The 17,821-nt window shown below is 41.6% G+C and overlaps 2 protein-coding genes across 2 annotated transcripts; one reads left to right on the forward strand and one right to left on the reverse strand.

Annotated features, from left to right (window-relative positions):
* Nucleotides 1-1,020: 1,020 nt before the first annotated feature.
* Nucleotides 1,021-5,567, reverse strand: zic2a (zic family member 2 (odd-paired homolog, Drosophila), a). Its single transcript, XM_026145552.1, has 3 exons — nt 3,579-5,567; nt 2,233-2,396; nt 1,021-2,033 (listed from the first exon to the last, which is right to left on the reverse strand). Exons 1-3 carry the CDS (start codon nt 4,549-4,551, stop codon nt 1,839-1,841), a joined length of 1,332 nt encoding a protein of 443 aa, XP_026001337.1. The 5' UTR covers nt 4,552-5,567; the 3' UTR covers nt 1,021-1,838.
* A 3,434-nt stretch (nt 5,568-9,001) lies between these two features.
* On the forward strand, nt 9,002-13,350 carry zic5 (zic family member 5 (odd-paired homolog, Drosophila)). The gene is made up of 2 exons (XM_026145531.1): nt 9,002-10,500; nt 11,823-13,350. Exons 1-2 carry the CDS (start codon nt 9,288-9,290, stop codon nt 12,260-12,262), a joined length of 1,653 nt encoding a protein of 550 aa, XP_026001316.1. The 5' UTR covers nt 9,002-9,287; the 3' UTR covers nt 12,263-13,350.
* The last annotated feature ends 4,471 nt before the right edge of the window (nt 13,351-17,821 follow it).

Raw genomic sequence — 17,821 nt, forward strand, 5'->3', positions numbered from 1 at the left:
ACGACTCATGTAAAAATAATGACAGCAGCTCGTTCTGGTAAGCATGCGCAATACAGCAGAGGCCGGCGTCTCTCAAAGCGTCACGCCACTAGACAAGCACTTGTCGTGGCCTCAGACGGTGACATTTAGCCCTTGGGGTGTAAACAGGCTGCAAGGTGACACTGATATTAATCTGAGTCGTTAAGTTTAACAGCAGCAACACAAACCTTCACATCCGAGCACTAAAAACCATCTATATTAATAGCAGGACTACGGGAAACACATGGTCATCCCCAAGAACAGGCTGAAACCAGAGCACCAAGATGAGCTCCCAGAAAACAACTAAAGCTGTGTCAAGTTCAAGTTCACGGCTGCTTCACGGCTGCACTAAACTCCTGTCCAGTGAAATGTCCAGCGTGGGGGGAGGGAGGGTGGGTTATATTTACAGTTTCTATTTTCAAATAAAAATCCCCGCACCTGGTTTGGGAATTTTTTTTAAAAGGGATAAGACAATGATGTACGGAGAAGAAAAGCTTTTGCTCCCCCCACACGCCTGCGCGAACCGAACAGCTTTCGCACGCATTTTGTTGCGTTCACGTGCGCAGAAGTTAAATTGCGTAGTTTGCTTTGTTTTCCTCTTTAATTAAAATAAAACTAATGTACGAATTGAATCATTCTTTTTAAAAAAGTTAGAAATTAAATTCATTATTTCAAATAGTTTGGCTTTCAGAAAATTCAGACTGTGTGCGCACACAGGTCACTTTTAATTCCGGGACTTCTTATTTATCTCCACAGCCCCATTGTCTTAAGGGCCTGACAGCATGATTTCCACGATGCCTTTTCCTCACCGAAAAGAAAAGAGTTGACAGCATGGACATTTAGAGGGGAGATAATGACTAGTTTAGAAAAAGAAAAAAAAATTGGTGAAGTCATAAAACTTCTCTGACCCATTCCAAACCAGACTAAATCCCAAACTGCGTGTAACTCACTACAAACTGCACCAAGCACCCAGCAGCGTAAAAAGGAGGAAAGGCAAAAGGGTATTTAGCACTTGCAACACCTTTTATTATATTTGTATGCAGTAAAATTCTTATCACAATAAGGAAGAAAACACCTCTTAAAACTTTGAACAAAAGCACATAACGAAACAACTGCCCATGTTTAGCTCGTAATTGTACATATTTATAGTAAAGAAACATTCTTTATAAATACTGTTTCATCTGTAGCAAGTAAATACCATAATTTAATTACAAATGGATAAATATGGCAGCTGATATTTACAAAAGGAAGGGTGTAGTTACAGGAAAGAAAAAAAATCGAACGGCACAACGTTTATTGTCCTCACAATCTTCCAGATAGTGTTTCACAATTCCAATTTGCAAAGCACAAAACATCACAAGTTAAGCCCAGCAAACTAAAATATACATTCACAAGCATAATATTGTGGTCTGTTTGAGTTAAATGTTAACTTTGGCACTCTTTCCAGTTTATAGATGTTTAGTATAGTACAATCAATTTGCCTTAGGATCACAATATTCAACATTATAGTACAATTTTATTGTAATGTGTGCACTAAAAGGTCCAGTTAAGAGAAATAGCTACCATTGAAGGAACATCAACACACCAAAGACAGACGAACTATCACAACCAAATGGAATTTGGGCTTTTAGTGATTATTTACATTATATGAAATACACCTCAAATATTATACATATTTTTCCTCTGTTGGTAATCATCATCTTCCCTGGTAAATCCAAAATAATAAGATTAAAAAATAAAGAAGTGTTCGTGTGCCTCCTGTGTGCACATGTCCCAAAACTCAGTGAAACGAGTGTGTGTTGCTTCATTTCAGCGTAGTCCTAAACATACCATTCACTGAAATTGGAGGACAGGCCACTGTGGTTGGTGGTGTTGTGCACAGCTGAGGCTGGGGAAAGGGTGGTGTTGCTTTGAGTCTCCGTGGTGGGTGACACCAGCCCTGGAGGTGTGGATGATTCGTAACCAGAGCTGGCTGCTGGTGATGAGTCTGACGCTGGTGGAGAGGATTCGTGGACCTAAAAAAAAAAAGAAATAAGAAAAAAGAAAAGAAGAAAATACATATTTATTTTCTGATTTACACGTTAAACAAAAAAAACACACAAAAAAAAACACACCATAAATTCTAAAAACCACCTGGTATTAGACTGTACAAAAATATTAAAAAAAAAAAAAAAAAGAAGAACACACACACACTTCCCTCAACGCCTTACTTACCTTCATGTGTTTTCGTAGAGAGCTGGGATGTGTGTAAGACTTGTCGCACATTTTGCAGAGATATGGCTTGTCCGACGTGTGAACGTGCATGTGTTTCTTTCGGTCGCTGCTGTTTGCAAATCTTCTGTCGCATCCCTCAAACTCACACTGGAACGGTTTCTCTCCTGCAAGAAAGAAATAAAGAAAAGAAAAGATGTTTTTGAGACTGCCTCAGGCTGAAGTGTGTAACAACAAGAGCTTGTGCAGAACCAGTCTGTTGTAAAAGTTGAGTGCAGAGTATTGCTGATGCCATCCATTTAAAAAAATGTAAATAAAACGCAGGGTTAAAAGCAACACGTTTAGCCGTAACAATTGTGACAAAGTTTCAAGCGTCTTTTAAAACGAAGTGGGGGTGCTGCAACGTCTTATTTAGCCTAAATAATGCGCATAGTGATTGGAAGGGGGTGGGAGAAGACGACGAGGCCGTCCTCAGTAGGCCTGCAGAAGGCATATCATTTGCCGGGAGACAATAAAAATCTAATTAGCACGTGGCCAATTTCATGGCACGGCACCGTAATGTATTTCCTAGAAAATAAGTCAAAATGTGAGAGGCTGGTAATGGCCCTGTCTAGCACCTCAACACATATGAGAGAGGCGCATGGGAAAACAAAAGGCATTCCTGGCAGCATTGCTGCTACTGTGCTCGGCTAAATCTACACACAACCCCCGAGCAAACACCAAGTGCAAATCGTTTCAGAGCTAAATACAAATATTTAATAAGGACACAAGGAGAAAAACCTATATGGAAAAGGGTGGGTGGGGTTGAGGAGACGCGAAATACACACATACATACACGCAGAGTATCATGAATGAGCTGATGTGATTTTACTACGAGGCTGGCTGCTCTAGGACGCACGCAACGCGCTCTCTCTATTCCCTTTGACCCATTTCTAAAGTTTAGCCTGAACAATAAAGCTCCCAGAGAGCCAACTAAACTGCTTTCTGTGCGTTTTTAAAGCTCCAGAAGAAGAGTTCGAACGGGCCCAGAGTAGCCGTGTAACGAAGAAATGAAGTATCCCCACCATTTTAAACGCATTTGTTCTCTCTTCTCTTCTCCCCCCGCCCCCCCCTCTCCCTCTCTGCCCTGGATGTGATCCTGGAATACTACTTTAGCAGCCTAAAATACCCGCTGGTAATTAGATCTTAATGTGTGTTTGTCTTGGCAAGACACGCATTTACAACAGCGAAATAAATCCTCGGGTACGCTCGGTGACAGCACCCACACCGGGCTTACTATTTAAATAAAACAATTTTATATCAAATAAAGCTTGCGCGATCGTTATTATTTGCATTATTATTTTAATTACCTGTATGCGTCCTCTTGTGTATCTTCAAGTTTTCCGACCGTGCGAAGACCTTCCCGCAGCCAGGGAAGGGGCAGGGGAAAGGCTTTTCTCCAGTGTGCACCCGAATGTGGTTGACCAGTTTGTATTTTGCCTTGAACGGTTTGCTCTCCCGGGAGCAATCCTCCCAGAAGCAGATGTGGTTGGTCTGCTCCGGACCACCGACGTGCTCCACTGAGACGTGAGTGACCAACTCGTGCATGGTGCTAAAAGTTTTATTGCAACACTTTTTGGGGTTGCTGAGCTGCTCGGGGTCGATCCACTTGCAGATGAGCTCCTGCTTGATGCACTGTTGCCTCATGTAACGGAAAAAGGCACCGGGGTGGTGGTGGGCTGCCATGTTCATCCCCATGTTCATATTCATGGAGCCGTACTGGTTGTGGAGCTGCGCGGCCGAATACGGGTCGGTCCTCGGACTGGAAACCTGGTGGTATTGGTCGGAGCGTCCGAAAACTTCGCCGGGTAGTCCAAGCCTCATTTGCCCATTCAGGACGTTCGGGGATCCGTGGGACCCATGCTGGTCGTGGATCCCGGGGAACAGAATGTGGCCTTGAGTGTCTGTGTGGGAGTGATGAAGGGATCCCGCCGTGGGGCCAAAAATAGTGTGTTGGCTACTCGCCGGAGAGGATTCTCCGAAGCCGCGACTACGAAAGAGAAAGTCCCTGGTGGAGTTGAAAGGGGAGCTTGCATACGAGGTGACATGGGCGGCGTGAGCCCCCAGAGCCGCTGCGGGGTAGCCCGGCGCCTGGGTGGTGAAGGCAGAGCTCTGTCCTGGGGAGAGATCATGGTTCAGCTTAAACGCACCCATGTGTGCAGAGTCAACAAAGCTATTTTGTGCCAAACTCAAGTCTCTCTCCTGCATCTCGCTGGCTGAGTGATGCCTGGCAAACGAGCCCACTCCGAGTCCTGGGAACTGGTGACCAGCATCCAGTAGCATTATGTCTTCAAAGCGATTTCTTTTTTTTTTAAATATAAAACACCAGCACAGAGCTCGAAGCTACAGCAAATTAGTAAAAGAAGAAGACGGAAAAATCAAATCTCGGTGCTGGCACGCGACGATTGAACTTCCAGCCTTGGAAACAACATATCAGGCGTGTTTCAAAGCGCTGCTCCGCTCAAGAGTTGAAAAAAAGAAAAGAAAAGAAAAATGTAAAAAATAAAAAATAAATAAAAGAGGGAATCTCGGCTTATCGAACACTGAATTTACTTCTAGTTTACTTGTGACTTAAAAATCCAAGAGTTTCCTCGTGTCCTCTTCTCTTGACTACGGCAGTTTTTTTGTTTTTTGTTTTTTTTTTTTTTTGCGTTAAAATCGACTCGAAGAATTAAATAATTATCGTACTAGGTGCCTTCTGCATACAGCAGAGAGACAGTAGCTGGGGCATCTCAAAAAACGCCGTTCCCAAACGCGCACGTATTTATTTCTCTGGCTTTGCCCGTGTTTATCGCGGAGGGTCCCTGTTTCTCCGTGGACTGGCTCTACCTCCTCTTCCGCCCCCTTTAACTGGAGAGCGTTCATTCATTCCTCGCAGTCTCATTGGCCGCCGCGCCTCATCAATCCCAGGTGCCCCTCCAATAGCAGGTAGCGCTTTGGCGACTTAATAGCGCAACGCCATTTTCCACTAATAATTACCGCCTACTTTCAGGAGAAGATTTGGGAGGTGTGCGGGCGAAAGGATCACGACAAGAGAGAGGAGAGCTGTTTTTGTTGTTTATATTCTGAGGGAAGTTGTAGTATGAAGGATACAAACACAGCATTTGATGAGAAATAGTGAAGATTGTAAAAAGTAAGAGTTGACATAATGGATTAAGGTATTGATTAGGTAGTTTTGTAGATGTGACGTAAGTGGTCTGTGTTTTACTGTATCCCTGTTTTTAAAAAGCGCTGATGTTGTATTTAATTTACAGAAACTGACATCAAAAATAAATTGTCAATTAACCACAACGCTATACAGTCATATCATCTCAGTAAAGGCAAAAAAACCCATCTATCCATCCTTACCAGAAAAAAATAAATAAAGTTTGAGTCACTTAATTCATGACAGCTGAAAAAGCATGTGTGGCTCCATATGGAGTCCAGTGGTTTTCCACTGGTTGTACAACCACAACTGGGCCTTTAGTGGTTCTCCAGGTCTCACCCGGGCAGCCGTCAGTGGTGGCTGACGGTTTCTTTAGTGGTTGTATATGTCGCTAGTTCTGCTTCGTTGGTGGTTCTCACTTTACCACACCAATTAAGTTACATGTTACAGCGGTGAACTGGGCTAAGGTGAAAGTTAACCCTTAGTGACCTATAAGGTAGAGGTTGTGTTGAACTGTCAGTGACGCATTTTCGGCCATAAAGTAGGATGTGTTGATAGTGACATATGGTGTGTTTTTGTAAGAAAAAAAGTCGATTTTTTTGCCCCACGTTAGCACAGTAATGTCTACATTGGATTTCTTGTTCTTCTTTCATTTTCCCCCTTTTTGGTGTCCCACGCAGCCAGACAGATAGAAGTCAAATACTCCAAAATACTTCTGTGAATTATTTACTGACACCTTCCCACAACAAACACACACTGAATCTGTAGCCACATAAATACACAGGCCGTGCACCAAAGCTGCTTATTCACATGCAAGTCAAAGGAAGTTTACTTACATTTTCACCCCCCAAAAAAATCCCACAAGCTCTGCGGTTCCGTCACACAACACAGCTTTCTGCCTGTCTCAGCTTCTCCGGTGCACTCTAGACGACAAATAATGGTGAAGACCAGGGAAACGTTTTAAAAACTTTTTTTTTAATTGTGTCTCCTAGCTCTGAGTGGGACAGGCTGAGCGTTGTATGCCATTCTTCCAAGTCTATTTCAACTCGCACCACAGGAAACGCAGGAGCTGATCCAAGTTCAAAGTCACGTCTGCCGACCCCTATAAGAAGTTCTTTATTTCTCTGAAGAAGAAAAAAACACACAAAAACCTTCCCCAGATAGGGGAAAGGAGAAAGAAAATTTTGAGAAAAAAAATCAATCATCAAGAGGCTGTGGGTTTTCCCTTCTGCCTGGAAAAGAAAAAGCCTCCAACCTATTCAAAATCCCCCACAGACTAGTATTTCAACAGGTTTTAGAAGTACCAATACTCACTATGCTCACACACGTAACAAATAAATCACGTGAAATATTACACACACAATCTACAGTTACAGCTGACAAAAATACAAAAAAAAAAAAGAAAAAGCCATCTGACAGGTTTATAACATTAAACCCAACAATCCCGATCGCGCAAGGGGCGCTCTGCCCGTGTGTTATAATGGATGCCAAAGGCATATTTCTCCTCTCCGTTGTCTGACAGTATCAATATGTTGACACATTGCAAGGTTACTTGTGTGGCTTGCTTGACCTTGTGTTTCATGCATGTTTGACCTCTGACCTGTTAAGACCACATATGTTGCCCTCTTGACTCCTTTTGGTAAAATAACCCTGTTTATGACAAAGCGTCTTTGTTTTAGAGGGAGCGAGAGAGAAAGAGCGAGCGAGCGAGAGAGAATAAGAGAGAGCGAGAGAGCAGTAAGACGCCCCCCTCTTCTGTCTGAGGCATCGACAGCTTTGGGTTATTTGGAAACTATAAGTAAATAAAAATTAACCCATTCCTACACCGATTCAACAAATCCCAAACTCCATTTATTTATTACTTTTTAAAATGTATTTCCTTTTTAATCATTTTATAATAGGATTCATGTTAGAAATGGGGAAACTACGTGCCAGTGACCAGGATATGTAATGTCCTTAAATTGCCACGATCAAAGCAAAATATTTATAGCCAACTAGCAACCAGTGCTTTACCACCAAAGTGAGACATTTGTTTTATGAATTTCTAAGTGTGTAAATTATATTAAACCCAATGTGCTGCTTAATGTGGTGAGCGTAAATCAGGGGCCCTTGGAGAAATCATAAACAATGCACTCACTACTCTCCTGTGTTTTATGGATTTCCAGAAGCTCTCTTTGGAGAAGGGAATAATTTATTTATTTAATAAAGAGCACAGTCGGTACACACACGTGGTCGTGGGTGGATGTTTTTGTGTGTGTGAATTTACAATTCCCATAAAAATACATTTGACACAACAAGCGACAATAATATGGGTGCCTATAACTGCTAATCTTGAAAAGTCTCTTTCTCTCTCACACACACACACACACACACACACACACACATATATATATATACTTAATGTCACTGCAGCGCCCTATTTGTACGTATGAAAGGTCTTAAAGCAAAACCTTCAGTTGCTGATTATCAAGCTCATAAATCAGTTCAGCAGGGGGGCACGTGCAACAGGACCATAACGTGTAGAGGTTTTCCTCCAACATAATGAAAATCAATTACAAAACTTCAGTGTCCGTGGGGAAGAAAAATGCACTGCTTAATAAATATTTTAGATTCTCCCTATTTTCAAAGTCGGCTTCTTTTTTGTTTAAGGTGTACAATAAAACTCCTGACACAACTAGCTGACATGCTGATTTGCGGTTTGAGGCGAGACATCACAATTCGATTGGAAAGGTGAATTAAGACATATCAGTGATGGATACACGTACTGCTGTCAGCAGGGGTTACACCGTCACGCCATAATCTGTCATATGAAGTAAACTTAAATACAGCTGAAATGTCTGCCAACCTAAGTCATAACCAATATTTTTTTTTTTTAAAAAGCTGGTAAAAAAAATAAAGAGCTGGTGAAATGAACTGAGGAGAAGGGTGTAAAAATAAATACATTAAAAATAAGTGTTGCCTTTGCAGTTCGCTAAAATAAAACGAAAGGTTAGGCTCTGCTACTCTTGTCCTAGTGTGCTGCTGGACCTTAACACCTCAAGCAAAAAAAAACAAACCTGGCTTACATTTTCTATTTATAAAATTTTTATTTTTAATAATTGTAATAGTTTTTGTAGTTTTTTCCCATCTTTTGTGTGTGGTGGGTGGGGTAAGATGTGTGAACATAAATATATATTTTTTTAATCTTCAACATTAAAATTAAACGACTGCCTGTAAACACAAAGTTATTTCATATTAATCAATATATTGGGGAAATCGGTCATGTGTATATAACACTTAAACAGTTTTATGCATTAATGTTTAATTGTATTTGTGTTTTACTTTAAATTAAGATTTGCATAACTTCCACTTATCAGGAACGTGGGGCGTCCACTCTTGTATTTTGTGACAAATTATACTACGTCTTTGTACGTATGAATAAAAAAAAAAAAAAAAAAAAAACAGAACTCACTTCACATTTGAATATTTGTACATATCAATACTTGAAATATTTCACAGCATCCACAAGCGCCCCCCCCCCCCAAAAAAAACCAAACAAACAAACAAACAAACCCAAAAAAACAACAAAAAATGTGGATAAACCAAAGCCGGAGTAGACTAAGGTTTGACATGTCACACAAACTGTTATTTTGGTCATCCACATGCACCAGCAGCAGTAAACACAAAGCCGCCCAAACGGATCTGCTGGTAACTTTGAGTACAACTTTTTGGAGTCAACAGCAATAAAGAGAGTGAGGGGGCGGAACCCTGCTGAGCCCCTGCGCTGAACGACAGCCAATCGCTTCGTTCTCCTAACTGCCAGTCACCGAAATCCGTCCAATACCCGCAGTGCCATTTCTAAACTGTATTCCCCACTGTGTCCTCCAACTGTTGTATGTTCTGCCAATCGCTTGAGGACAGAGTGGGAAAAGGAGCAAGCAGAGTTAGAAGCCGGACAAAAGAACTTATAGACCCCTTATATACATATTTTCCTAATGTTTTAGAGAGCGTAGTGTGGTGGGGAAAATCAGTTGCGGTGAGTGCGGATGGACTTGTCAGTGTAGTTATGGAACCCCCTTTAAGCAAGAGGAATCCGGCGATAAGATTAGCGGATTTGGCAGCGACTCAACCCCTTCCTCATCAGAATATGACAGGCTTCCCGGGGCTAGGGGGGCATCACCCTCTCTCCCACCATGCCCACCTCCACCCTGGGGAGCTGGGCAACGACCCCGGAGTGGCACTCACTCCATTTGGACCAGAGCACATGGCACAGACAAATGCTCTCAAACTTAGCCCATCTCAGCACATTCAGAGCCATCCCGAAGCCCAGACCGCGGCATCTTTCACTTCTGCTCAGACCACAGTTGGTTTCCCCGTGGCTCACCCCCACTCAGGCTACTCAAGCAGCAGGGACTTCATCCTCAGGAGAGAACTCTCAGCCTCTGCTATGCATGCACTTGGCGACCAGCATAGTTCCGCCTCCTCCCCTCATCACCATGGCATGTTCATCTCCCCAACAGGTGCTTATGGGCACACGGAAAGTGGGGCCCATTCACTTTTCACTGGACTTCACGACCAGGCGTCCCCAGGTGCCCACCACCATGCCCTCAACGGGCAGATGCGCCTGGGTATACCGGGGGACATCTATGGCAGGCCAGAGCACTTCGGGCACAGGCCAGAGCACTATGGACCGTCTTCTCTCCACAGCTACAACTCCATGAACCTCAGTGTGAACATCGCTTCTGCTCCTCACGGAGCCGCGGGGGCGTTTTTAAGATACATGCGGCAGCCCATAAAGCAAGAGCTAATCTGCAAATGGATCGACCAGGAGCAAAGTCAAAAAAAGCCCTGCTCTAAAACTTACAGCACCATGCACGAACTGGTTAACCACGTCACGGTGGAGCATGTCGGGGGACCGGAGCAGAGCACCCACGTCTGTTTCTGGGAGGAATGTCCACGAGAAGGAAAAGCTTTCAAAGCGAAGTACAAACTGATAAACCACATCCGAGTTCACACGGGAGAAAAGCCTTTCCCGTGTCCTTTCCCGGGATGTGGGAAAGTGTTCGCGCGATCGGAGAATCTAAAAATTCACAAGAGAACTCACACAGGTCAGTACTTCAAATTGAATAAAGAATACGCACCACAGTCTGAAAAAAACATGGCTTGGTTGCAGAGAATGAGACTATGTCTGAGGCGATCTTGTTTTACTGTTCACACTCGAAACGGACGTATGAAACGATCGTGCGTAATTGCGCGCAGAAGCGAGAAAAAAAGACTTTTATTGATTAAAGAATTCGCGTGGTGAGTTACCGTGTTCCATTTTCTTTCTTAAATATAAACTTTTTTTCCCCTTACTCACCAAGACACTCGCAGTAGGCGTGAAAGGATTAGAGCATATGATTTGTAAAACGTGCTTACGTACCTACAGCACAGCGACAGAACACGCGTAAATGTAATTGTCTTTGGGCGTAGGATCCTTACGCAAAAGCACGGTTAATATATTGATGATGAGTGTATGCACATGGCAGATGGCATTTAAACAAAAAACACATGCTTTAGGCTTCGACAGATTTATTGGTAACCTATCGGGGGTGCAAAATATTTACAACTACCTCTCTGAGAGTGCCTTTAGAGAAAGACAGTTTGCTCTCATATTCTGTCTACTAAAGTCTGGCAGAGCTGCTGAGAGATAAAGAAAGTCAATTTTAGCCGAACAACTTCCTTAAATTGTAATGTGTGCTCTTTATGAGAGCTGTTTATGTTTTTTAAATAGACTGAAAGTCAAATTTTGACCAGTAAATAGCCCAGTTTTGGCTTTTTGCCACCAGTATAAATAGGCCTCTTCGCCTAACTGAATTATGTAAAATCCACAGGGGAAATAAATAATTCACTGAAGAAAAAACATGGAAAACCCTTTGGAAATATTCTAACCAATTATTGTTATGAATATACAGGATGCATTAGACTTCACATTCCATTCCGGGTTTTTGTTGTTGTTTGTTTGTTTGTTGTGCGTGACAGGGTTGTATGTATCTTTGTGTGTGCGTGTGTGGGAGAAAGAGACCAGTACGGCACATATAGGTCTCCTGGTGTTTTCCGAACTGCCCCCTTTTCAACTACATACACACATCCCCTGTAAACTAGAGGGGCCTAAAGGCATGTTACACGTGTTCACGCGGGAATATAAAGTGGGTGTGGAGCAGTGGGTGTAATGGACGTTTAGTCTGCGGAGGCATACAGGCTTCTACACTGAACACTTGTATTTATTTAAGGTGGAATGCTGACAAGTTGTGGTATAATAGGTACAGAGCATTCAATTCCAGTTGTTATTCTGACTTATTAAAAAACTACAACAAAAACAAAAGCCATAAAGCTTTAACTTCGTGATGTTATCACTCGTAACAGTATCTGTGTGTTTCATTTCTTCAAGGAGAGAAACCTTTCAAGTGCGAGTTTGACGGCTGTGACCGAAAATTCGCCAACAGCAGCGACCGGAAGAAGCACTCTCACGTCCACACCAGCGACAAGCCTTACTACTGCAAAGTGCGCGGCTGTGACAAATCCTACACACACCCGAGCTCGTTGCGGAAACACATGAAAGTGCACTGCAAGTCCCCTCCGCCCCCTGCCACCAATGTCACCTATATTTCCTCCACAAACCCTCTCGGAGACCCTCTTTCGCCCACTTCTGAACCGCACAGGAACCGCTCCTCGAACCTCTCCCCTCAGGTCACCAACCTCAACGAGTGGTACGTGTGCCAGGGGAGCGGAGGGCCCAACCACCTTCACACCCCCTCCAGCGACGTGCCAACTACAGATTCAGACGACGAGGACTCTTTCAGAAATTCAGACCCGAGGACAATGCTCTGATACCTGGTATACATCCATGGGGACTTTCAAACTTGTCATCTAGTTGACCCGTTAAAGTGTGCATCTGTGTTGTTCCCCCACCCGGTTCACTTGAGATATTGATCAGTAGTGATACTGACTGTCCTAAAAAACAGCAAAATTACATTCAGTGTGGATGCAATGTAGCTTCATCAAACAAGAAAGGATTTTTTTTGTCCCCTTTAACCCAGATGACCCCTGACCTTAACCTAACATGTAAATCACAACTGTCCAACAATCAGTTTAAAACGGAGATTTGACATTGAAAGAAAGAACAAAATTTGCTTCCAATTTGAAAGAACCAAAAAAAAAATTTTTTTCTTTGAATCAGGTCGGACTAGAACTAGATTAATGTGTGTGTATTTTTTTCCACGAGATGAATGCAGGATTTAATTAACTGCATAACTCAAGACTCCACTGGTGTGCTGAAATGACATCTTTCACATCCTCTTGCAGTTAATAACTTCACTGCAATCAATCAGTGTCACATTAAAGAGAAGGTACTGCTTGTAGCTCCACAAGTAGAAATAATGAATTTTAAAAAAATCTAGAGGCTAGAGAGGAGGCCTTTTTTCTATTTCAGCTAATCTCTTTAAAATGTGGTACAAACTTTGAAAAAACTAATAAGAAAAAAAAAACAGGAGAGGAGGCAAACATCTGAGTGTCTTAAGGGTTCGCATTTACCTTATCAGATTTATACATGTGTTTGGATTGAATTTTGTAATATTTAAGAACTATTTAAGACTATATTTTATGCAAAATACACAAGTTTAACACTTGTTAAAGAGTCCAGTAAGTCCCTTGAGACCCTAAATGTCTACACTGACAGGCTTTGATCCTGTAGGATTTGTACATATGTAATTGTGCTGATGCTTGTGAATGTTGTGTAGTTTTTAATTACAAGGAAAAAAATGTTGTTTTGTACATTGTAATTTATTTGCTGGTTTCAATGTTGTACTGGAATTACAGAAACACCAAAGAATAATAATATCAGTTTTGGTGATGCATAGTACCCTGCTGATGGTTTTTGTTTTTTTGTTTTTGTTGTTTGTTTGTTTTTTTCAGATTCACCTTTTAACTTTTTGAGTTTATATTTTTTATTTGTGCTCTGTAAAAGAAGAAACATTTACTTGAATAGGCTGTGTAATGTGAAAAGTCCCTCTCCCCCCGCATGCCTTTTGTAGTGATCTGTCTTTCATATTGAGGTGCATGGTGCCATTGGATAATAATGGATGGAGAAAAAGAGAGAGAGATGAATCAGCTATGATTGTGCAGACCTTTGATGTTCAAGAATTAATTTACAATATTAAAAAAAAATCATGCTAAAATTTAATAATAAAAACAGGACATATACAGTAAATAAGTGTCACATTATATCATTAACATGATTTAAGGGTGAGTTTGATTATAAGGGGTCATTTGTTTTGGCCTTAGAAGTTTTTATAGGAGGACTGTGCCTGTACTTCTTCTTGTTATTATTATTATTTTACGCTATGTGATTTAGCAGACGTCTTTCTAACGTGGACTACACACAGTGACTGCAAAACATCAACATCAGTCTCACCTCGAGTGAAAAAGCTGAAGCAGCTCTCTTCACCTGCCTTACTGACGTTTCTATAAAATATCCAGCTCTTCTCAGAAACAGGCCTAACGGGCCAAGGAGGCTGGTACAAACTAATCACTGAGCTAATGGGAAAACTTATAGCCCCCTGATGGCGCTACCTCTGAAAGGCGCGACGGCACAAAGCAGCCGAGGCATGAATCATTCATGGGAAAAATAAAAGATAAAAAGATATCCGACAATAAGCAGAGCCTTGTATAGAGTGTATAAAACAAGCTCCCCCTCTTATTTCCTCCATTAAAACGCGAAATCTCACTTTCAAAGAGTTGCCTGTCCAGTCTATAGAATTAAAATTGACCAACGCCAGTTCTGCACCACTTCAAAGGCTGCAGCCTCTGAGAGGAAGGCTGGCTGCTTTGACAGTCTTCATGGTGCGTTAGGATTTCTATGGCAATTGGGTAGTGAAACGCTCGCATTTGAATATGTCCGTTTAAAAGGGGAGAAAAAAAATGCTAACTGCCACTAAATGAATTATAATCAAAGCATAGGATGTACCCTCTCCAGAAATGTGTGTGCTGTCACAAATATACCTTTGGCAGGTTGGCACCTAAATTCCAACCAGTCTGTGAGCGTATGTGTGCAACTAGATTCCTGTGATCACAACAAGAAAAATTGTTATCAACTAACACTCGCATATAAAAAAAAAGAACAATGAGAAATGATTATGAGATTTAACTGATAATACACCTGACTTGGATCAGCCTGGGAGGATTTGGGGACTGAGGCAATAAAAGGCGCACAAGGGAATCGTCACCGGCGCGTAAAACAACATTAAATGAACCTAATTTTACAGCCAAAGAGGAAATAATAATAATAATAATCACAGCAGCACCGCAAAGCTTTAATACAAGGGCAAGTTTGTATTACACAAGCTTGATCAATTTTACAGCTGCCTTCTCAAGAAAAAAAAGAAAGAAAAATGGGGGGGAGAAAAGAGAACACTTTATCTGCCGCTTCATTCAAACTATACGCACTTGTGGGCCTCTTCTTGTTTTGTGCCTCGACTTTTTTCTTTTTTATATATATAGAAGGGGTAGGGGCCAAGAGAGTAGCGTGCTCTTGTATGTCCTGTTTGGAAACAAATGCTCAATGAATGTTACAAAATAAACACGATGAAAAATAACCAGAGACATTAAAAGGAGGGAGAGTTCATTTAAAAAAGGAGTGAAGCGGTCACCCTTCAGTGAGAAACGCTTTGAAGTAGAACTTATTATCTGAGAAATACTTTTTTGGTTGTCCTAACGACGCTGTTGAATTGGAAAGGCACTCCTTTGTCAACGATTTGTTCTCCTTAAGAGGGATGTCCGTGGAAATCACTTACATGGGCCACCTTAACATACTGCCTGCAAATCAGTAACCGGCAGAGTCAGACATGCAGACGCCACTTGGGAGAGGACAAAGCAAGAAGTCGCAGTGAGAGCGCCGCTGCTTCTCAATCGCGCCCCTTTAAAAGGGGGTTGAACGATAATTTCTCAGACGAGCGTGGAGGCAAAACAAACGCCGTCTTGTCAGAGTTTACAAGCATTATCCATCTCCTGAATACTACCGGCACAATGCTCGCCAAAATTGCATGTGAAGTGATCTTTTTTTTTTTGGTCACAAAAGTTAAGAGTCTCGACTCAAGACTGCAAGAGATTTGATCCGAGTACCTGCGCCAGAAACTGCAGTGCGCATGGATCACCTTTACGGCAACAGAAAAGTGCTCTTGGGTTTGGGGGGAATAAAGTACAAGAAGAAGGAGAGACAGAAGAGGGAGGATAAAGAAGTTGAGTTTAAAAAAATATTTTTTGATTAACTTTACTTTTAGTTTTGGGGAAGCAGAAATCAGGTGCGGAGACGCAAACGGCACCTCTTCACACTAACCCCCTCTCACCTCCCAGAATTCACATACAGCAGAACAGCAACACCTTGTGATACCTCTGGCCCGTTTTACCATCTCACCTAAAAATAAATAAATCACACTTCCCCCGTTTCCTCAATATGAGAATGAAGACGAGGGTGATAATCGTAAGCCACCACTCCTGTAAATAAGACACGGAATATGGCTAAATAAATCTGACATGTCGAGATTCTGCAGGTATTTCACGTCAAATGGATACCAGTTTATTAAAGTAAGTGCACAGTTCACCTACTCAGCTCAAACAAACGTCCTGATGGGTGGAAATAGTTTTTATTTATTTTCTTTAAATATTTCCTATCAGTAAGAGAATCAACCTTATAAACTAGCAGCCAGTAAAAAGACAGTGATAATAGCGCTGCCAGTTCTTGCTGTGGAGCCAAATGTTAATGGAGACTGATGTTTCTGAATGATGGTGGTAACTTACGAGCAAGTTCAGTTTCTCTGCACTTACAGCTTTAAAGAGCGTCTTGCCACAGGATTCCACCTGTTTGGGCGCATAACTTTGTGAGTGGGAACTTTGTTTTTACTGGCTTCATATTTGCAGTGCAGGCATTTTGCCATTTTTCAAAGCTCCCTACCTGGTTACTAGCTAGTTTAAGTTTCATGAGCATGTCAGAAAACAAGGCAGCTCAGTTTCAGTTGCACGGCTCCCGCTTAACTTCCACATTCGCAACTCCAAGGCTGCCTTTAGAGCCGATACCCCCCACCCCTCCTTTTTTTCTCTTCTTTTTCCTCCAGCAGAATCAAAGTGCCCCTTTTTCAGTTTGCTCTGCAGCCATTAAGTTTTACACTTTGCACTCCAACCTGCAGGAAAAAATTAGAATTCCAAGTTAAAGGATGCGATTTAAAACATCTGCGTTTTTTTTCTTTTTCTTCTTTTTTTGTTGAGGAGGGGAAATGAATCTTTTTCCAGAAACATGGATTGGGAACGCTTGGAGAAGTGAAAATTCTTCGTCTGCTTTTACACTCGGTGCTCTCGGACTTCTGCATGTCGCTCCTCTTCAGCCCGACATCAACAGCTGTGGTTTCACCTATTAGCCCTGATGTCTTTCCCAAAGGAGTCCGGGACTTTAAACATCTGACACTGGGCACGCAGGGGGGGTTACTCTACTGACCTGTAGCCTACTTGGTTTTAGTTTCATAGGAACTTCATTAAATCAATTACTGTGAGCACATCATCATGTTTATAGCGTTAATAGCAAAAATATGTTGGTGTTTTTTTCTCCCCATTATAATATTTTGCCTGTTCTACAAAGACATGTAGGAGCTTTGCAGGTTTGGGCGCTTTTATCATTTTATATAAACAGAACCTGAGTGATGAGGAAAATTATTCTTGCTCTGACATTTAGACTAACTTTTTGTTAAGTGGTACCACTAATACAGGCAGAGTGTACACAAGAGCTTGCTCTTCTGTTTCAAAGTCATTTTTAAAAGCTTTCCATGACTTAATTTTAAATGCTTTTTTGGGTCAAAACATATCCAAAAAATGTCCCTCATAAGGACTATATTTTATATATATTACACTAATCGAATTAAGACTAATTATTGTGCTTTCAGCCTAAAAAATATTCTGGAGGGGCACAAGAAAAAGAAACTCAAGCAAAAAAAGCACAAATGAAGTGTAAAAACCTGCTCACAGAACACATTTCTAACAAGTGCCAGGCATCTTTGAAACACAATACACATGTGGATATTTGTAATGTTAGCACTGTGAAATTAAATTTGAAGAGCTAATATAATTCTATGTGAATGAATTGAAACAATTACATGTGGCATATTTTCAAGCCAAATAAATATTATTTTTTATTCTAATGCTTAAACAAGAAACATTTGTGTATTGTTTTGTTTTAAATGTAAGCTCTACGTTAGTCATCCCTGATGATAAACACTTTGTTCTTTACCTTGTCCTTTAGGAGGTAGATAATCTCTGGGATGAACGATCAGTGCGTCACTGGTAGAGGCATAATTATAACATTTTAACTAAGTCTTTTAGGGACTGGGTTACTTAACTGATTTCCTA

The sequence above is a fragment of the Astatotilapia calliptera genome, chromosome 16 (assembly GCF_900246225.1).
Source record: "Astatotilapia calliptera chromosome 16, fAstCal1.2, whole genome shotgun sequence".
Lineage (NCBI taxonomy): Eukaryota > Metazoa > Chordata > Actinopteri > Cichliformes > Cichlidae > Astatotilapia > Astatotilapia calliptera.

Coding starts and splice junctions, on each gene's coding strand:
- zic2a (XM_026145552.1), bottom strand. CDS start 4,551: ATGCTACTGGATGCTGGTCACCAGTTCCCAGGACTCGGAGTGGGCTCG. Junction 2,397..3,578: donor ACACAAGAGGACGCATACAG/GTAATTAAAATA, acceptor TCTTTCTTGCAG/GAGAGAAACCGTTCCAGTGT. Junction 2,034..2,232: donor CTCTACGAAAACACATGAAG/GTAAGTAAGGCG, acceptor TTTTTTTTTTAG/GTCCACGAATCCTCTCCACC.
- zic5 (XM_026145531.1), top strand. CDS start 9,288: ATGTTCTGCCAATCGCTTGAGGACAGAGTGGGAAAAGGAGCAAGCAGA. Junction 10,501..11,822: donor TCACAAGAGAACTCACACAG/GTCAGTACTTCA, acceptor CATTTCTTCAAG/GAGAGAAACCTTTCAAGTGC.